Source organism: Bufo bufo, chromosome 1, assembly GCF_905171765.1.
Source record: "Bufo bufo chromosome 1, aBufBuf1.1, whole genome shotgun sequence".
NCBI classification, from domain to species: Eukaryota; Metazoa; Chordata; class Amphibia; order Anura; family Bufonidae; genus Bufo; species Bufo bufo.
The window spans coordinates 395,287,456-395,310,034 of NC_053389.1; the positions used below are offsets into that span (position 1 = coordinate 395,287,456).

At 45.1% G+C, this 22,579-nt stretch overlaps 1 protein-coding gene across 1 annotated transcript in view; it reads left to right on the forward strand.

The window, feature by feature from the left end:
- The window catches only part of LOC120977800 (E3 ubiquitin-protein ligase RNF14-like), an 82,920-nt gene extending 63,633 nt beyond the window's left edge, over positions 1-19,287 (forward strand). Inside the window, exons 7-8 of the mRNA XM_040405924.1 lie at positions 11,093-11,217; positions 19,159-19,287. Of these exons, the coding sequence (XP_040261858.1) occupies positions 11,093-11,215 (123 nt within the window). The 3' untranslated portion in view covers positions 11,216-11,217; positions 19,159-19,287. The remainder of the gene's footprint in view (positions 1-11,092; positions 11,218-19,158) is intronic.
- The last annotated feature ends 3,292 nt before the right edge of the window (positions 19,288-22,579 follow it).

The following is a 22,579-nucleotide window of genomic DNA, read 5'->3' on the forward strand; positions in this document are numbered from 1 at the left end:
TTACATATTAGTGGAACCTACATGGATCCAGCGGAGGTTGCAGGTCACCTCGTCACCCTCACTAAGAGGGTGGAGACCCTCAATGTGACTATACAACATCTCCAGCTAGAAAACCAGGCAATACGGCAACTTGTCACTCAGGGGCCAGGACACCCCCGTGATGGACCAGAACCCAAGGTCAGCCCACCTGAGATATTCGCGGGTGATCGAAGGCAGTTCAGGGATTTCCTGAACGCGTGCAAACTAATGTTTGAGCTGCAGCACCGGACTTACCCAACTGACAGAACAAAAGTACTTACCATGATCTCATACCTCAGGGGGGAGCCCAGAGCATGGGCCAATACTTATTTAGAAAAAGAAGACCCAGTCCTGGAATCCTTCCCTCTGTTCCTTGAAAAAATGTCCCTTCTCTACGAGGACCATAGTAAACAGCTGACCGCTGAGACCGCTATACGCAGCCTTAAACAAGGGAGACGACCTGTAGAGGACTTTATTGCGGAATACACTCGCTGGGCCCGGGAGACTGAATGGAATGACCTCACCCTTAGGAATCAGTTTCGCCTAGGTCTTTCCGAGGCCCTGAAGGACGAATTAGCCCGAGGAGAATTACCACTTACACTTAATGCCTTGATGCAGAAGGCCACCACCATTGACAGACGGCTGAGGGAACGCAGAGCCGAGAGAGTCTCAGGCTTCACACCCAACCCAAGACCGTCCAGCCAGGGTCCTGCTGTAGAGATGATGGAGATTGGGGCGATCCGAGGTCCTCTGACCGAGAGAGAGAAAGCCAGGAGACGTAACCTCAACCTCTGTTTATATTGTGCGTCTGCTGACCATACCGTTGACGGATGCCCCGCGATACGTAAGAAGTGCGAAGGTAAGAGCGGCATGTCTTGTACCTTAGGCAGTACAAAAAATAGTACTGGTGGTTACATATACACGTCTCTCACCTTACAGTGGGACCAAAACCGGATTATCGTTGAAGCCATGGTGGACACGGGAGCTTCGGGGAATTTTATCGATATGCATCTGGTTGAGCGAAATAAAATTCCCCACATGAGAAAAAACGTTCCGATATCCGTGAGTTTCATTGACGGTACCACTTCTAGTCCTATCCACAGTCAGACTCAACCCCTCATGGTGACATGTGAAAATAACCACACAGAATTCTTATCCTTTGATATCATACACTCTCCATTGTTTCCCGTGATTCTTGGGTTGCCATGGTTGCAAATACACCAGCCAACCCTCCTATGGAAACAGGGGAAAGTTCAGTTTACGTCACCTTATTGTATGGAGACCTGCTTTCCTCTCAAATCTCTCATGCACGTGGGAGTGAACCAGGTCCCCAGCCAATACGCAGACTTTGCTGAGGTATTCAGCGCAAAGAAGGCGGAATCTCTTCCGCCCCATAGATCTTACGATTGCCCCATAGACTTGCTGCCGGGTAGTGAGATACCCACGGGTAGAATTTATCCATTGGCACAACCAGAACTTGTTCACCTCAAACAGTACCTAGAAGAGAACTTACGAAAAGGTTTTATTCAGCCTTCAACCTCCCCGGCAGCAGCAGGGATGTTCTTTGTGAGAAACAAAGACTCAAGCCTAAGGCCCATTATAGATTACAGAGCCTTGAACAAAGTAACAATCAAAAATCGGTACCCCTTGCCACTAATATCCGAACTCATAGAAAGATTACAAACAGCAACAATCTACACCAAGCTGGATTTGAGAGGCGCATACAACTTAATTAGGATCAGAAAAGGTGATGAATGGAAGACAGCTTTCCGCACTCGGTATGGTCTCTTTGAGTATACAGTGATGCCCTTCGGGTTGTGCAACGCCCCTGCCACATTCCAAAATTTTATTAACAACATCTTTAGGGATCTACTGGACGTATGTGTAATCATCTATCTTGATGATATACTAGTGTATTCCGATAACTTACACGATCACAGGAAACATGTCCGTTGGGTTCTCGCACGGTTAAGTGTTCATCGCTTATACGTCAAACAGGAAAAATGTGTATTCGAGACTACCTCTCTTCCCTTCCTCGGATAAATAATTTCACCCAAAGGTATCCAGATGGATCCCTCAAAAATCACTTGCATCCAAAATTGGCCGATTCCGGATTCCAGGAAAGCTCTTCAACGGTTCCTGGGGTTCTCAAACTTCTATAGGAAATTCATTAAAGATTTCTCCGCTACCACTAAACCACTAACCCGCTTAACTAGTGTCAACACGAAGTTCGTTTGGTCCAAGGACGCCCAATCAGCGTTTGAGTTATTAAAGAACAGGTTCACTACGGCACCGATACTGACTCTCCCAAATCCGAACCATCACTACGTGCTGGAAGTAGACGCATCCCAGGCAGCCATAGGAGCTGTTCTGTCCCAGCGAAGCTCTTTTTCAACTCCGTTACATCCTATCGGGTTATACTCCCGGATGCTAAATACCGCCGAATTCAATTACCCCATAGGCGAAAAGGAACTCCTCGCCATAAAGTGCTCCCTGGAAAATTGGAGGCATTTACTTGAAGGATCAATACACCCCATCACAATTTATACGGATCACCGTAATCTACAATACCTGAAAACCAATAAAACATTATCAGGCCGTCAAGTACGGTGGAGTTTTTTTTTTGACAGGTTTAACTTCCAAATTACATACCGACCAGGCTCAAAAAATGGGAAGGCCGACGCCTTGTCACGACTGGCTGAAATTCGCACCTCAGACACGGCCCCCACATGGATCATTCCACCGAAGAAACTCGTCCTTGCCACCATAACGTTGGAAACCCAGCTCAAGGATGCTCTAATTAATGACCATGTTCATACCCCCTCTGGTCTTTCGCAGAACCAACAGGGTCTCCTTTACACGGACAGCCAACTGTACATACCACCCTCCCTCACCAATCAGGTGATCAAACTTTGCCATGATTTACCCCTCGCGGGACATCCCGGCATTGCTAAAACCACAACCCTGATACGCAGGAACTTCTGGTGGCCAAAGATGACCAAACAAATTGAGGAATACGTTTCCACGTGCGAGACCTGTGCCTCATGTAAAACTGACAGAAACTGACCTTATGGTCTCCTAATGAGTCTTCCCATCGCCAACAGACCCTGGGAATGGGTCTCGATGGATTTCATAGTTGAACTTCCCCTTTCCAGAGGAAACAACACCATCATGGTGGTAGTGGATTTGCTGACTAAGATGGCACACTTCGTGCCCCTCAAGAAGTTACCCTCCTCCAAGGAAACGGCCGTGGTATTCCTGTCTAATATTATTAAGTTACATGGAATTCCTAGCCAGGTCATATCAGACAGGGGTTCGCAATTCGTATCCAAATTCTGGAGAGCACTTTGTTCCAGACTTCAAATCGACCACAGAATGTCTACCGCCTATCACCCCCAAACTAATGGGCAGACTGAAAGGGTGAATCAGTGTCTGGAACAGTATCTCAGATGTCACTGCTCATTTCTCCAGGATGACTGGGAGGGCCTACTTCCTCTCGCTGAATTCGCCTATAATAATTCTACGAATTCCTCCACACTACATACTCCATTCTTTGCTAATTACGGATTTCACCCTAGGTCTCTTCCTCAAACCAGCCTTCCCACAAACGTTCCAGCCACAGACGATTATCTGACCACTTTGCAAACTACCCTTAAGACGCTAAAAGACAACCTTCAACGGGCAAAAGAAAGACAGAAGTGTTACTACGACCATCGTAGGAGAGAAAGTCCTCCCTACCAGGTCGGGGACTCGGTTTGGTTATCAACAAAAAACCTTCGGTTGGGGGTACCTTCCAAGAAATTGGGAAGACAATTCCTGGGTCCTTTTCCGATAGAAAGGATTATTAACCCCAACACGGTGAGACTCACCCTTCCTCCGCCATTACAGGTACATCCCACATTCCACGTGTCACTACTGAAGCCGTTTAGATCTAGGCCGTTCCCATCAAGTGATCCTCGACCCTTGCCTCCGATAGAGATCCAAGGAGAAGAAGAATTTGAAGTTGAGCAGCTCATTGATTCCAGAAGAAGACGGGGGAAGATCCAGTATCTCATTAGATGGAAGGGGTATGGTCCCCAGGATGACTCTTGGGAAGATGTGCAAAACGTTCATGCTCCCAGACTCCAAAGATTGTTCCATAGAAGATTTCCCAACCGACCCTCTCCTAGTGGGGTACCCCAGAGGGGTCCCTTAAGGGAGGGGTACTGTAACAGTACAGCCTGGATCACAGCGGCTCCCTGTGACGATACGATGACTTGCGCTCCAGCGTGGAACGCACCGGCCGTCTGCGATGATACGCTGGCTTGCGTTCCAGCGTGGAACGCAGCGACCGCCTGTGTTGTTACGCTGGCTTGCGCTCCAGCGTGGAACGCAGTGGCTGCTGGGCCCTCCTGTGACTCCGCCCACTTACCGTCCGGCCCTTAAATAGAAGACAGGTGCTAAGCAGGGTGTTCCACTATTGGAGTGCGCACCCTGCTAGCTCCACTGCATCTGAGGACTCTGTCCACATATCCAGACCTGGATCTCTAACAACAGCGTGAAGGACTGTCTACCTTCTTGCCACTGGCTTCCCCACTGCTGGCTTCCTAGCCAGGACCAACTAACCGCAAGTATATGCCTGTTACCTGCTCTGATTAATGTCCTGGAACTCTGAGTGGGGTGGTTCCTGACTGGTGTGAGACGATACTCCCAAACCAACTCTGAACCTACTGCATACTATATACTAAACTGTGGACATGCTCTGAACCTACTGCATACTATATACTAAACTGTGGACATGCTATACTAACTCTGAACCTACTGCATACTATATACTAAACTGTGGACATGCTCTGAACCTACTGCATACTATATACTAAACTGTGGACATGCTATACTAACTCTGAACCTACTGCATACTATATACTAAACTGTGGACATGCTATACTAACTCTGAACCTACTGCATACTATATACTAAACTGTGGACATGCTATACTAACTCTGAACCTACTGCATACTATATACTAAACTGTGGACATGTTCTGAACCTACTGCATACTATATACTAAACTGTGGACATGCTCTGAACCTATGGCATACAATATACTAAACTGAGGACATGCTATATACTAACCCTGAACCTATTGCATACTAGATACTAACTCTGAACTGTGCACAAGCTTATACTAACTTGTGACTCCTGTAATACTGGGAGACCTTCCTCTCCAGCAGTAATACTAAATAGATGGATAGCGGTAAATGATTTTGTTACTCCAAACTCTCCGCCCAAGACTGAGAGAGACGCCTGGGGTACATACTGAGTAACCGCGAATCCCACAGCCAAGAACAAGGGCAGTGGGATAATAGTGCATGTCCATTGCTTCCGCAGTTGAGATCCTAACTGATCAACTAGGTGCGTTACACAAGGTCTTAAAATAGCTTTCGCACGGTCACCTTGATGACTAAACTGGTAGCTAAACACACATCCATACGGCTGGGCCACCAAGGCCATAGGACACACTAAACAAGGAGGAGGAGCCGGTTCTCTCTCTATACACATAATAGAAGCGGGATTACCCTTCACGATGTTAGACCTGCTTGTGACGTATGTTAACGTCCACAGAGGCAGTCCATAATGAGCAACAGCGATGTTAGATCTGCTTGTGATGTATGTTAACGTCCTCAGAGGCAGTCCATTATAAGCAAGAAGTAAGGTGCTGACTATCTGGTTAACGGTATAAAGTGCAAAGTCCATAGTCCATACAAAAATGCATAGTACCACATTGTTGTACATGAAAAGGAATACACACAATGGGCACAGTTGATTTTAAACGTTTCTGAAAATGCAAAAGATTAGTGCAAAAACAGTGCAAATATCTTAGACGATAAAACAGTGCACATATAAAGCACATATTTAGTGCAATGAAATAGTGCAATAAGGCAATAAATTGACATTTGAGTCCATTTCTTCAATGCTGGTAGATAGAGTGCACCGAACAGGAAATATAAGTGCAACAAAGTCTTTTTAAATGCCAAAGAGTCTTTTGTAATCCATAGGGAATAACAGTCATTTGTAATCCAAATGAGGTAACAATGTCATTTGTAATCCACATGAGATAGCAAAGAAATTTGTAATCCACATAAAGCAATAATGTCATTTGTAATCCACATGGGTAATAAAGGTATAGCAGCACAGTTCATGGGAACCTTTTTGGAAAGGGGCTCGCAAATAACCTGAAAAGGGGGAAAAAAGGGAAAAATTGGCAAATGGGACTCGATGCTGATAGTGGGGGGAGTCCTAACTCACATGGCCATCCGGATGAGTGCTGAAACAGGGCAACCTGCAAACAATAAAACACAGAACATCATGCCAATAGGCCCTCACCCTTCAGACGCAGTCCATGGGGTGGCTCCCAAAAGTAAGTGGTTTTCATTTTAAAGGACAGCTAAAGAAGAGCAGCTCTTTAGAGGAGGGACTTCAAATCCTCCTCACTGTTGGAGCTGCTGCTAGACTGGATGAGAGGTTTGTCCTGCCTCTGGTATCTAATCCTTGCCTCAACAGTGGTGCTTTGGCAACACCTATTGTCGTTTCTGGGTAAGGTCCTAGTAGTGGTGCTTTTCATAGCTGCCATGACCTTTTTCTTGATTGGAGCGGATGCTCCTGCCATGCTGAGATGGTCCAGAACCTCTGGCTGCAGTGGGACCTGTAGACAGGTCTCCTCTTGACATGGACTGAGGGATAACTCTGGAGGCTCCCTCTGGAACACCTGTGGCTGGGTTTTTCAGGGCAGCTGGTACATGACTATAGTCGGGCCATAGACCAGGGCTGTCTGGGCCACACTTATCATCCACTGCTCAATAGATGGAGGTATCGGTTTCGACTGTTCCTTATAACTCAGTACTCCCTCCTAGGTCTCCCGCAAGCAGCCAATGCGTCCCCGGGCAGCTGGGTCCTCCTGCCAGTGCTCCAGTGTGGACACTGGGACCAGCGGCCTTTGTAGGAGACTTACGCCGGTAGAAAAGGGGCCTTTAGAGGACCGCATGGGGGTAAACTCCACCTGCTCTCCCTTGTACAGGCTATGTCGGGCCTGCGGCAGGTACGGCCATTTCACTGACCACCGATTCACAAAAAGTTCCGTCCCCGACCGGTCATCCTGGGTAAACCCCATACCTCATTCCACGCTGAACCAAAGTACGGTTACAGTCCGCCTCTCTAGCACTGGGGCAGAGGACAATCAAGTATTTGGAGGATCCAATCCTCAACAGCCTTCCTGTAATCCCAGGCACTTGTGGTATGGGCCGTCACTTCCAAGGGGACCACCGGGTTGAGAGCGTCGCCATTCTGGTTCTTTCTGGGTGGCTCGCTTCTTCTGGGCGGCGGAGTGGAATCTCCGTCCGCCCCCGCTGCGCCAACCGGCACGGGGAAGGCGGGCTTCTTTAGACGAGCTGTGAAACTCTAATTTCCTCCACTGCTTCCGTTCCAGGAGGTCACTGCCACAGATCATGGCTCCCCAGTTGGGTTTCGGGAGGGCCTTACTGCTTGTTTGCCATCTTGTTTCTCTCTGGAATCACGGGAGAAGAAGGTGGGGCTTGAAGGGAGGAGCTTCCATTTCCTCTGTGCACACTGTAGTGTCGCTCCCTGTAGGCAGGGCTAAAACTTCCCGCTTTAGAGAAGGGCGGTCCTGGATTTTCCTGCTCTGTTTGGGCATGAAGGAGCTGTGCCATCACACATAAAAATGGCGATTTAACCCTTCGAGTGCCGGCGAGCAGCGTTTTGTGCCAGTCGCTCAGCAGTGCGTGCACCAAAGTTATTTTTAAGAGTTTTTTTGTAAATCCAGTAGGCTAGATAGTCCATAGGCACACAGATTTACCGGGTTCGGATCCTGATGCCACTTTTTATGCAGCGCAAGGGAGTTAAACATCCATAGTATTCCTTTAAGATGTTATAAGTGTTTGTCGTGATGCCAGTTGCATTTCAGCAACAAGGGGCAGAGTCCCCCTAAGTAGATGGTATTGGTGATGGGTACCCAGGGTAGGAATGCCAGAGTGGAGTAGGGTAGCCTAATGTCCCTTAGAGGTGTTGCACTTGTCACAGTGCTCCTACCTGGATACACTGGAATCCCAGGCGCGGTCGTGCATTGCAAAATCAAGGGGTAGTTGGTTAAGGGGATGATGAACATAAGTTGAGTCCAGACCTTTGATGAAATTGAACAACTTTACTTGACCAAACTTCTTCCAACACGATTTACAAGCTTTGTCTTCGATTCCAGCAGGCTTTAGCATAAATTGGCAGGCAATAACAATCTTAGCTCTGCTACATTAGCTGCTCTCTGGCTCTGCTGTGCTGATAGAATTATATAGAAACTTTTCCTTTCTGCTCTACCTAGCTTTCTGTAGTCCGACTCAGTTATGCTTATCTGTATCTTTTATCTTTATCCAGGGAACCTTTACTCCTGGCTTCTGAGGCTTGTAGGTTGGACCTTTAAGTCCAGCAGAGCTGAAGGTGCTCTGCTGGCCGGAAAACAGTCTTTCCCCCAGCAGGGGGATAAGCTAGACACCACCTTTCCCCTAGAAGGGGTAGGCTACACTGATTTTCACTAACTAAACTCCTCCCCGAGGGAGTGAAGAGAATGGATAGAAGGTTCCATCCTCTGTCCCTGTAGCTTTGCCATTGTTGCCGCCATCTCCTGGTGACCCAGACACTTTATACATAAACATAACAGTTGCATAGAAATAAATATACACATTTTGCAGGATCTGGAAATAAGTGCATTGATGACATTACATTAACCATAGAAGATAGTGGAGGGGTATAAAAGGTGGTAAGGCCCCTCTGGGGCATTACATATGCTAATACATTATGTTCTGTGTTCCTATGGTACAGGTTTCAGTTAGGGCAAAACTAGTGTGTCCTAATAGCAGGGGGATTACTGAACTTACAGTCCTGGGGTCCTTTCTAAATCCCCAGGGCTTACTGCAGATGGCTTATCCAGCCTCTGATCAGATCACTGGGACCCAATCAGAGGGATAAATCCCTTTTGATTATGCTGTGGTCACAGACTGTGGCATTCAAAGGGTCAACAATTTGGCTTGGAGCTACCTCCGATCCTGGCTGTAGGGCAACAGGCTGGTCTGAGATCTGGAGGTGTTAATAATAGTTAATTCGTACAGTAAGTGCTCATAGAAGTACTTAGTTCCCTCCAAAACAGAGTAGCAAACTACAGTGGGCGGTCATACAAAGTTAAATCATTTTTGTCAGAGATTTCTAGTAACTGAAATTTCTGTGTAGTGTTGACTATTTTTGATGGGTTAAAGGTATGAGAATTTATTTTGGAAATCTATGGTGAATCAAGTTTTTTGACTATGTTAGTGTTATTTTCTGGCACATAAGTACAGTAGTTGACGAAAAGTAGATGACGATAAACAAATGAAGGAAATGAGTCACAAATATCAGACTTGGTCATTTATTTCTTGAGGAAAATCATCTAATATCACATGTCTGTGAGTGGTAAAAGTATTTGAACCTTTAGGATTAGCAGATAATTAGAAGGTGAAATAAGAGTGAGGTGTGAATAGGATGACAATCAGGTGTGATTGGGTGACAGAGATCTTGTCATGCTGGAGGTCTGTGCCTATTTGTCCGGCGGCCTGGATCCACTGCACCTCCTCGGTCTGCTTTCACTGGATCTGGCCCCTGGGATCCCATCTTCCTTTTTCCTCTGCATGCCACAGCCTACGCTTCTCTGGCTGGCCACTCCACTGTGCCCATAGGGCGCATGCACTCCCTGGTTCTTAAAGGGCTTCTAGCACCAGATTTGGTCCTATTTAGCTGACTGACACTAGCGATGTGCTAGTGTCAGCAGTCCATAACAGTGTTCTTACTTATCATCTGTCTGCTGCCGTTCACCTTAAAAACGTACTTTTATAGATATGCTAATGAGCCTCTAGGTGCTATGCGGGCATCATTAGCACCTAGAGGGCTCCGTCCACTAACCATTTCAGCCTCCCATCGCGTCCCTCCAGCCCGCCCCGCTCCTGTTGATTGACGTGAAACTTCTCAGTATCTCTTACCAATTCCCGCGCCTGCGCCGTGCACTTCTGTATTTTCCCGGCGCCGGCTTCCTCACTGCGCCTGCGCCAACTACGTTACAATGAGGAAGCCGGCACCAGGAGCGCAGCATTCACTCACTGCGCCTGCGCCGAATACAGAAGCGCACGGCCCAGGCGCGGGAATTGGTACGAGATACTGAGAAGTTTCACGTCAATCAACAGGAGCGGGGCGGGCTGGAGGGACGCGATGGGCGGCTGAAATGGTTAGTATGCAAATACTGAGTACCGGAACAATGAGAAGGAGACGCCAGGGTTTCTCAATGGGCGTCTCCTTCTCCCTTGCTGCAGCGCTGTCCAATCATAGAGGAGAGCGTCACAGCCAGGGAGAAGGAGACATCCACAGAGAAAGACTCAGTCTCCTCCTCATTGTTCCGATACTCAGTATTTGCATACTGAGCGGGGGCACAGCGCGTCGTAGAAGCGCTATTTTAACAAAACAGGCAGGGTGGCAGCATCAGTAGGGTGTACCCTGCAAGTACAGTTACTTATCTCAATTAATGAAATCCGATGAAAGGTCCTCTTTAAACAGAAATTTATGTGTACCCCAAAATGGCACCATTAAAAACTGTAACTTGTCCTGCAAAAACAAGCCCTCATACAGCTACATAAACAGAAAAAGAAAAAAGTTATAGCTCTTGGAAGCAATGATGAAAAAAGGAAGAAAAATGCTTGGTTAGTAAGGCCCAAAACAGGCTGGTCACTAAGGTGGTAATCTCATAGAAATGTCTAACCAATAATTACCAAAAAAGTTTGGTTGCACAAGGGGGTCACACAAGATACTAAAAGCAAAGGTTCACATAGATTTGCCACTTGCAGACGTGATATTAGATCATTTTTCTCAAAAAATAAATGACCAAGTCTAATATTGTTTTATCTATCTTGAAATATTGAGTTCAAAAACTTTCAAGCACCACTGCATGATATGTCAGAAGATCAATTTTGCATGTATTGCGCCTTTTAAATATATATATATTTGTTTACAGAAATTAGCTGGCTGCAACAAAATCAACTGCATTGAGTGTAAACAGAACTTCTGCTGGCTCTGCTTGAAGGTATTACCCCAAGAAAACCCATATGATCATTTTAGGAATGGATGCAGAATGTAAAGGTATGTACTCAGCATGGTTTTAAAGAATTTGTCATTGTCAATTTCTTCTGAGCAAATGGGGTCATCTGCCATCATATGTTGTTTTTTTGCACATTTTCAATCTATTGTCAGTTATTCTTTGTTGAACTCAATTTTTATTATTTATTTTTTTGCTTCTATAGCACACAAACTATATACCGTATGTAATATATAAGTAAAATCACTCACCACTTCACCACCACAGTAGTGGTAGATATACATATTCTTATCAAAATGCAATGACATCATATTCAGAATCTGCATGCTATGGGTCCCAAATATACATACAGGGGGACATTTGGTGGTGCAGGCCTCTACATAACTTTGGGGCTTCCTCCAGCAGGCCGTGCGACATACTAAAATCTACACCAGCTCTCTTGCTGGCGTAGATTTAAGTCATTTTCCATGTCAAAAACTGGTGTGGAAAATTCCTGTAATAAAATCAGCTCAGGTCACTGCGATGCTTGCAAATCTTTCTGGCTTCCGTTTCTTCCATAACTATACAGTATAAGCAAATGTTCCGAAACCACTGCATTTGCAGTTATCATGAAATAATTGTGAGCAAATAGTTGGGAACAAAGCAGTCAGTAATGCAAAGCGATAAGACACCGCATGACAAAGTCCAATATAGGTTGCTCTGTCTTGCACTATTCATAAGTACAGGGTGTTCTTGCAGCAAACAAAGGCAATCCAAAAAAATAAAAACCCTCTTGTCTTATCGTGTACCATATTCGCCAGAACAGTGCTGTTTGGTTACTGACTATGTGGAGCTACTGGACTATGGCAGGAAAAGTGGCAGTGCGACATCTAGTTTTTCAGACATTTTGATAGTGTTGGAAAAAGAGGGTTTTAGGGCATAGTCTGAACACCAGTATGTTCACTGTAATTGCTCAAGAAAAAATACTGAATTTACTAGGTTCAGTCTGATACAATAAGCAAGTTGACATATTCTATGATTGTGGTTTGTATGTTTGTAATTCTCCATCTGGCCCACACATTCACTGCTCCAATTGCTCTGCTAGATTATCTTTAGCCTGGTAGCTCAGGGAGTGTGTCCTTTCTACTGTAGCTCTCTAACTGCCACAGCTTCGAACAGAACATATAGCTGCTGGCAGTTGAAGATTTAAACTGAGCATCTTCAACCAACTCAGTGAGATAGACAAACAATAAGGAAAAGAACAAACAGCTCGCTGGCTAAACTAAATTTTTAATTACATGCAACTAAAAAATTATTCAGATCCAGGGGCTGGTTTGAAAAATGTAGAATGTGCTTCATGACACAGCCACCTTTAACCACTTAAGGACCACAGGTTTATACCCCCCTAAAGACCAGGCCCTTTTTTACAAATCGGCACTACACTACTTTCACCGTTTATTGCTCGGTCATGCAACTTACCACCCAAATGAATTTTACCTCCTTTTCTTCTCACTAATAGAGCTTTCATTTGGTGGTATTTCATTGCTGCTGACATTTTTACTTTTTTTGTTATTAATCGAAATTTAACGATTTTTTTGCAAAAAAATGACATTTTTCACTTTCAGTTGTAAAATTTTGCAAAAAAAACGAGATCCATATAGAAATTTTGCTCTAAATTTATAGTTCTACATGTCTTTGATAAAAAAAAAATGTTTGGGTAAAAAAAAAATGGTTTGGGTAAAAGTTATAGCGTTTACAAACTATGGTACAAAAATGTGAATTTCCGCTTTTTGAAGCAGCTCTGACTTTCTGAGCACCTGTCATGTTTCCTGAGGTTCTACAATGGCCAGACAGTACAAACACCCCACAAATGACCCCATTTCGGAAAGTACACACCCTAAGGTATTCGCTGATGGGCATAGTGAGTTCATAGAACTTTTTATTTTTTGTCACAAGTTAGCGGAAAATGATGATTTTTTTTTTTTTTTTTTTTTTCTTACAAAGTCTCATATTCCACTAACTTGTGACAAAAAATAAAAACTTCTATGAACTCACTATGCCCATCACGAAATACCTTGGGGTCTCTTCTTTCCAAAATGGGGTCACTTGTGGGGTAGTTATACTGCCCTGGCATTCTAGGGGCCCAAATGTGTGGTAAGGAGTTTGAAATCAAATTCTGTAAAAAATGACCTGTGAAATCCGAAAGGTGCTCTTTGGAATATGGGCCCCTTTGCCCACCTAGGCTGCAAAAAAGTGTCACACATCTGGTATCTCTGTATTCAGGAGAAGTTGAGGAATGTGTTTTGGGGTGTCTTTTTACATATACCCATGCTGGGTGGGATAAATATCTTGGTCAAATGCCAACTTTGTATAAAAAAATGGGAAAAGTTGTCTTTTGCCAAGATATTTCTCTCACCCAGCATGGGTATATGTAAAATGACACCCCAAAACACATTCCCCACCTTCTCCTGAGTACGGCAATACCAGATGTGTGACACTTTTTTGCAGCCTAGGTGGGCAAAGGGGCCCATATTCCAAAGAGCACCTTTCGGATTTCACAGGTCATTTGTTACAGAATTTGATTTCAAACTCCTTACCACACATTCGGGTCCCTAGAATGCCAGGGCAGTATAACTACCCCACAAGTGACCCCATTTTGGAAAGAAGACACCCCAAGGTATTCCGTGAGGGGCATGGCAAGTTCCTAGAATTTTTTATTTTTTGTCACAAGTTAGTGGAAAATGATGATTTTTTTTTTTTTTTTTTTTTTCATACAAAGTCTCATATTCCACTAACTTGTGACAAAAAATAAAAACTTCCATGAACTCACTATGCCCATCAGCGAATACCTTGGGGTCTCTTCTTTCCAAAATGGGGTCACTTGTGGGGTAGTTATACTGCCCTGGCATTCTAGGGGCCCGAATGTGTGGTAAGGAGTTTGAAATCAAATTCTGCAAAAAATGACCAGTGAAATCCGAAAGGTGCTCTTTGGAATATGGGCCCCTTTGCCCACCTAGGCTGCAAAAACGTGTCACACATCTGGTATCTCTGTATTCAGGAGAAGTTGAGGAATGTGTTTTGGGGTGTCTTTTTACATATACCCATGCTGGGTGAGATAAATATCTTGGTCAAATGCCAACTTTGTATAAAAAAAATGGGAAAAGTTGTCTTTTGCCAAGATATTTCTCTCACCCAGCATGGGTATATGTAAAATGACACCCCAAAACACATTCCCCACCTTCTCCTGAGTACGGGGATACCAGATGTGTGACACGTTTTTGCAGCCTAGGTGGGCAAAGGGGCCCATATTCCAAAGAGCACCTTTCGGATTTCACAGGTCATTTTTTACAGAATTTGATTTCAAACTCCTTACCACACATTTGGGCCCCTAGAATGCCAGGGCAGTATAACTACCCCACAAGTGACCCCATTTTGGAAAGAAGAGACCCCAAGGTATTCGCTGATGGGCATAGTGAGTTCATGGAAGTTTTTATTTTTTGTCACAAGTTAGTGGAATATGAGACTTTGTATGAAAAAAAAAAAAAAAAAAAAAATCATCATTTTCCACTAACTTGTGACAAAAAATAAAAAATTCTAGGAACTCGCCATGCCCCTCACGGAATACCTTGGGGTGTCTTCTTTCCAAAATGGGGTCACTTGTTGGGTAGTTATACTGCCCTGGCATTTTCCAGGGGCACTAATGTGTGGTAAGTAGGTAAATGACCTGTGAAATCCTAAAGGTGCTCTTTGGAATGTGGGCCCCTTTGCCCACCTAGGCTGCAAAAAAGTGTCACACATGTGGTATCGCCGTATTCAGGAGAAGTTGGGGAATGTGTTTTGGGGTGTCATTTTACATATACCCATGCTGGGTGAGAGAAATATCTTGGCAAAAGACAACTTTTCCCATTTTTTTATACAAAGTTGGCATTTGACCAAGATATTTCTCTCACCCAGCATGGGTATATGTAAAATGACACCCCAAAACACATTCCCCAACTTCTCCTGAGTACGGCGATACCAGATGTGTGACACTTTTTTGCAGCCTAGATGCGCAAAGGTGCCCAAATTCCTTTTAGGAGGGCATTTTTAGACATTTGGATACCAGACTTCTTCTCACGCTTTGGGGCCCCTAGAATGCCAGGGCAGTATAAATACCCCACATGTGACCCCATTTTGGAAAGAAGACACCCCAAGGTATTCAATGAGGGGCATGGCGAGTTCATAGAAATTTTTTTTTTTTGGCACAAGTTAGCGGAAATTGATATTTTTAATTTTTTTCTCACAAAGTCTCCCGTTCCGCTAACTTGGGACAAAAATTTCAATCTTTCATGGACTCAATATGCCCCTCACGGAATACCTGGGGGTGTCTTCTTTCCGAAATGGGGTCACATGTGGGGTATTTATACTGCCCTGGCATTCTAGGGGCCCTAAAGCGTGAGAAGAAGTCTGGAATATAAATGTCTAAAAAATTTTACGCATTTGGTTTCCGTGAGGGGTATGGTGAGTTCATGTGAGATTTTATTTTTTGACACAAGTTAGTGGAATATGAGACTTTGTAAGAAAAAAATAATAATAATTCCGCTAACTTGGGCCAAAAAAATGTCTGAATGGAGCCTTACAGGGGGGTGATCAATGACAGGGGGGTGATCAATGACAGGGGGGTGATCAATGACAGGGGGGGTGATCAATGACAGGGGGGTGATCAGGGAGTCTATATGGGGTGATCACCACAGTCATTGATCACGCCCCTGTAAGGCTTCATTCAGACGTCCGGATGCGTTTTGCGGATCCGATCCATCTATCAGTGCATCCGTAAAAATCATGCGGACGTCTGAATGGAGCTTTACAGGGGGGTAATCAATGACAGGGGGGTAATCAATGACAGGGGGGGTGATCAGGGAGTCTATATGGGGTGATCACCACAGTCATTGATCACGCCCCTGTAAGGCTTCATTCAGACGTCCGGATGCGTTTTGCGGATCCGATCCATCTATCAGTGCATCCGTAAAAATCATGCGGACATCTGAATGGAGCTTTACAGGGGGGTAATCACCACAGTCATTGATCATGCCCCTGTAAGGCTTCATTCAGACGTCCGGATGCGTTTTGCGGATCCGATCCATCTATCAGTGCATCCGTAAAAATCATGCGGACATCTGAATGGAGCTTTACAGGGGGGTGATCAGGGAGTCTATATGGGGTGATCACCACAGTCATTGATCATGCCCCTGTAAGGCTTCATTCAGACGTCCGGATGCGTTTTGCGGATCGGATCCATCTATCAGTGCATCCGTAAAAATCATGCGGACATCTGAATGGAGCTTTACAGGGGGGTGATCAGGGAGTCTATATGGGGTGATCACCACAGTCATTGATCACGCCCCTGTAAGGCTTCATTCAGACGTCCGGATGCGTTTTGCGGATCCGATCCATCTATCAGTGCATCCGTACAAATCATGCGGACGTCTGAATGGAGCTTTACAGGGGGGTAATCAATGACAGGGGGGTAATCAATGACAGGGGGGGTGATCAGGGAGTCTATATGGGGTGATCACCACAGTCATTGATCACGCCCCTGTAAGGCTTCATTCAGACGTCCGGATGCGTTTTGCGGATCCGATCCATCTATCAGTGCATCCGTAAAAATCATGCGGACATCTGAATGGAGCTTTACAGGGGGGTAATCACCACAGTCATTGATCATGCCCCTGTAAGGCTTCATTCAGACGTCCGGATGCGTTTTGCGGATCCGATCCATCTATCAGTGCATCCGTAAAAATCATGCGGACATCTGAATGGAGCTTTACAGGGGGGTGATCAGGGAGTCTATATGGGGTGATCACCACAGTCATTGATCATGCCCCTGTAAGGCTTCATTCAGACGTCCGGATGCGTTTTGCGGATCGGATCCATCTATCAGTGCATCCGTAAAAATCATGCGGACATCTGAATGGAGCTTTACAGGGGGGTGATCAGGGAGTCTATATGGGGTGATCACCACAGTCATTGATCATGCCCCTGTAAGGCTTCATTCAGACGTCCGGATGCGTTTTGCGGATCGGATCCATCTATCAGTGCATCCGTAAAAATCATGCGGACGTCTGAATGGAGCTTTACAGGGGGGTGATCAATGACAGGGGTGTAATCAATGACAGGGGGGTGATCAGGGAGTCTATATGGGGTGATCACCACAGTCATTGATCACGCCCCTGTAAGGCTTCATTCAGACGTCCGGATGCGTTTTGCGGATCCGATCCATCTATCAGTGGATCCGTAAAAATCATGCGGACGTCTGAATGGAGCTTTACAGGGGGGTAATCAATGACAGGGGGGTAATCAATGACAGGGGGGTAATCAGGGAGTCTATATGGGGTGATCAGGGGCTAATAAGGGGTTAATAAGTGACGGGGGGGGGGGGTGTAGTGTAGTGTAGTGGTGCTTGGTGCTACTTTACTGAGCTACCTGTGTCCTCTGGTGGTCGATCCAAACAAAGGGGACCACCAGAGGACCAGGTAGCAGGTATATTAGACGCTGTTATCAAAACAGCGTCTAATATACCTGTTAGGGGTTAAAAAAAACACATCTCCAGCCTGCCAGCGAACGATCGCCGCTGGCAGGCTGGAGATCAACTCTCTTACCTTCCGTTCCTGTGAGCGCGCGCGCCTGTGTGCGCGCGTTCACAGGAAATCTCGGCTCACGCGAGATGACGCCTATTGGCGTTAGTGTGACCTGGGAGCGCCGCAGAAATGACGCCTTTCGGCGTTAGCGTGGCGGGAAGTGGTTAAAGATGTTTTTCCATACAGTACATAGTGCCTTCCAGAGTGTCAAGACAGTGCAGCAATAAATAGTGTTTTCAGGGCTCATTCAGATGACCGTATGTTTTTTGCGGTCCGCAAATTGCGGTTACGCAAAACACAGATACCGGCCATGTGCGTCCTGCATTTGTGGAATGCACACGGACAGCCCTATCATAGAAATGGCTATTCTTGTCCACAATTTGCGGGCGAGAATAGGACATGCTCTATCTTTTTTGCTGGGCTGCGGAACGGAAGTACGGATGCGGACAGCACACGTGTGTTGTCTGCATCTTTTGCGGCCCCATTGAAATGAATTGGTCCGCATCCATGCGCAAAATTGCAGAACGGAAGCGGACACATAAATACGGTCGTGTGAATGAGCCCTTATACAGTGTCACCACCCGACAGTGCCCCTGTAAATGGTGCCCTTCTGTATGGTCCTATATACAGTGCAGCCAGAGTGCATCTCTATATGCCATGTAGCCCTCAAAGAGTGCCCTATTATAAAGTACAGCTGTCAGATAGCTCCCATACACAGTGCAGCGGCCATAGAGTGCTCTCATACACAGTGCCAGGAGAACCTTGGCTCTTAATACTCTTTCTTGTTCTCATGAAGTAGAAATATGTCAGCTGTCCCTCCATCCCCTTATAGGAGCTTATATGAGAGATTTTCTTTTAATCATAGGCACTACTCTTGGATTGTATTTGATTTGTGGGTAAGGTAAATTCTGCATATTCATGCGGTTCATTGGGGGAGATTTATCAGTACTCATGCAAAGGAAACGTGGTTGCCCATCAATTAAGTAGAGGGTTAATTACTTCACTTTTCTTTTGCATCATTTTTGATTAATCTCCTTCATCGATTCAATTTCCCTTGTCAATACTAGAAGGGTCACGTAGTTACATAGTTAATACAGTTGAAAAAAGACATAAGTCAAGTTCAAAGGAGCTGTCCTAAATGAAAGGTGGAATCTGATTGGTTGCTGTGGGCAACTAAGCCAGTTCTACTTTACACCAGTTTGATAAATGACCCTATATGTTCTGATATCCTACTCACCCTCTCTCATTATCCTTCTAGTGTGCTTTCTGTTATAGATATGGTGCCATATAATGGACTATATATTTGTAAGCAATGATGCCCTCTGCCAAAGGGGTGCTCCACTTGAAACTGTAATATGAATATAATTTTCTTTGTTTATTTATTCACAGATGAGTTTGTAATAATGGTCGACATCTTTTTAAAGAAGAAGATTCATTTGTAGTTTTGCGCCTGGGGTTCTTGCACTAATATTTCTTACCATCACAAGAGTGTTACCTAACAGAAGATGAAGAAGAATTGGCTAAGGGCTCTTTCACACTTGCGTTCTTGTCTTCCGGCATAGAGTTCCGTCGTCGGGGCTCTATGCCGGAAGAATCCTGATCAGGATTATCCTAATGCATTCTGAATGGAGAGAAATCCGTTCAGGATGCATCAGGATGTCTTCAGTTCCGGAACGGAACGTTTTTTGGCCGGAGAAAATACCGCAGCATGCTGCGCTTTTTGCTCCGGCCAAAAATCCGGAACACTTGCCGCAAGGCCGGATCCGGAATTAATGCCCATTGAAAGGCATTGATCCGGATCCGGCCTTAAGCTAAACGTCGTTTCGGCGCATTGCCGGAGCCGACATTTAGCTTTTTCAGAGTGGTTACCATGGCTGCCGGGACGCTAAAGTCCTGGCAGCCATGGTAAAGTGTAGCGGGGAGCGGGGGAGCAGTGTACTTACCGTCCGTGCGGCTCCCCGGGCGCTCCAGAGTGACGTCAGGGCGCCCCAAGCGCATGGATCATGTGATCACATGGATCACGTCATCCATGCGCATGGGGCGCTCTGACGTCACTCTGGAGCGCCCGGGGAGCCGCACGGACGGTAAGTATGCTGCTCCCCCGCTCCCCGCTCCTACTATGGCAGCCAGGACTTTAATAGCGTCCTGGGTGCCATAGTAACACTGAAAGCATTTGGAAGACGGTTCCGTCTTCAAATGCTTTCAGTACACTTGCGTTTTTCCGGATCCGGCGTGTAATTACGGAAGGGGAGTACACGCCGGATCCGGACAACGCAAGTGTGAAAGAGGCCTTACTAAATCTTATCAAGTAGACACAATTATTCCACCTATTCTTATTATAGTTAACCTGATTTAATAAAAACAACAATGAAAAGTAAAATAAATAAAAAAATAAAAAACACTGCTACTGCATCTCTGCAATTAATTATCTTAGAAATTGTCAACATCCAGTCCAGAAAATGTCTCTGGTACCCGCATGACCCTTGTGGTAATACTAGTCAATCCACTTAGAAACTTTAATGAGATGCTAGTGCATTTCAAACTTTATCCCATAAAGAAATGTTTGGACACAAATTACTGCACAATAAATGTTAGTGTTAATTCAGACGTCCGTATGTTGCTTTCAACATCTGATCCGCAATTTTGCGGATTAGATGAGGTCCCATTCACTTTTATGCTGTCCGTTTTTTTTCTTCTGTTCCACGGCCCCGCAAAACAAATAAAAAATGTCCTAAACTTGCCAGTCAAAATCAGGACGTGGCACCATTGAAGTCTATGGGTCCAGAAAAATGTGGAATGCAATCCACTTTCTTGCAGACAAAAACACAGATCCAAATTTTAGCAAACCGCTAAAAACTTATGGCCATCTGAATGAGCCCTTATCCAGATATTATAATAGATATTGCACAATTGGTGCTGCATGTATACAATACATACATTGATGTTGGTTGTGGTTGTTGTTTGCTGTAAAAATGCTAGCTGCAGATGCTAGCTGAAAGTCTATGAAAGTATATGAAACGCAGGACACAAGTTTTTTTTAGTAGGTGCCATTTTTTTATTTTTTTTTGTGGTTTCCACATTTGTTTGTGGCATAACAAATTGGTAAAAATGTGTGGTACTTTTTACCACTGGAAAAAATACAGAAAAACAATGGTGTGCTGGAAGTTTAACATATGGTCCTTGACTTTCCCAACATGCATTACTCTTGTGGGTAAATAACAGTGAATGTAGTAGTAAAAATACATAGCACTTTTGTGCTTCTCACCCAGCTGTCACACTCTTTCAGGTAAAGTAGATCATATTATGAATGTATGCTTCTGTCCCTGCTATTGCACTTGTAAGTACATAGCCGTCCCAGGAGACTGACAGCTTATAGGGGTATCACGTCTGAGATGGCAGGTAACAGACGAGAGGCGCAGAGGGGAGGGAAGAGGAGTACCCTTCACTAGGGAGAGGGAGGAGTGGTGACTCCTAACTCACCTAGCACTGGAACCTGGCTGCCCTCACGTTCCTAGACGGGCTGCTAACCCGTACGTCGATCATGTGCCTCGTCCTGGCTTACCCTGAAATAAGCCCTAGGTAGTGAGTAGGGCGATGGAGCACTAGTCCTCACCACTGACTCCTAGGGTAACAACAGGGAAAGGACAAACAATCTCCAAAGAGAGACAACAAACAGGAGAAAACAACAGAAGTGAACCGGAGATCCAACAGCTCCAGTTCCAACAACTCCACCAGAGGTCAGACTAGAAGATCTGGAAGGAAGGTCTATATCTGGCAACAAGGGAAGCAGAAAGGGAGAATATATAGTAGTTGGGAGTGGCTGACAGAGAACAGCTAAAAGGAAAAGCTACCGATTCCCAAATGGGACAAAAAGGATTGCAAACCTAAGCAGGAAAACCTGGACCAGAATCAATGCCAGACTGGGGTACCTAGGGCCCACCAGTGTAACTGATTCTGGGGGCCCACCTTAGGGCTCCTGCACACAAACGTATTTTTTTTCTGTGTCCGTACCATTATATATTTTTTGGCCTGTATGTGAAACCATTTACGTCAATGGGGCTGCAAAAAACGGAAATGACTCCATGTGCATTCCGTGTCTGTACGTCCGCATGGCCGTTACGCAAAATGATAGAACATGTCCTATTATTGTCGGTATTACAGACAAGGATAGGACTGTTCTATTAGAGGCCTGCTGTTCTGTTCCGCATAATGTGGAATGCACACACCCAGTATCCAATCCTAATTTAAATTTTCATATATGTACAGTCGTGGCCAAAAGTTTTGAGAATGACACAAATATTAGTTTTCACAAAGTTTGCTGCTAAACTGCTTTTAGATCTTTGTTTCAGTTGTTTCTGTGATGTAGTGAAATATAATTACACGCACTTCATACGTTTCAAAGGCTTTTATCGACAATTACATGACATTTATGCAAAGAGTCAGTATTTGCAGTGTTGGCCCTTCTTTTTCAGGAACTCTGCAATTCGACTGAGCATGCTCTCAATCAACTTCTGGGCCAATTCCTGACTGATAGCAACCCATTCTTTCATAATCAATTCTTGGAGTTTGTCAGAATTAGTGGGTTTTTGTTTGTCCACCCGCCTCTTGAGGATTGACCACAAGTTCTCAATGGGATTAAGATCTGGGGAGTTTCCAGGCCATGGACCCAAAATGTCAACGTTTTGGTCCCCGAGCCACTTAGTTACCACTTTTGACTTATGGCACGGTGCTCCATCGTGCTGGAAGATGCATTGTTCTTCACCAAACTGTTGTTGGATTGTTGGAAGAAGTTGCTGTTGGAGGGTGTTTT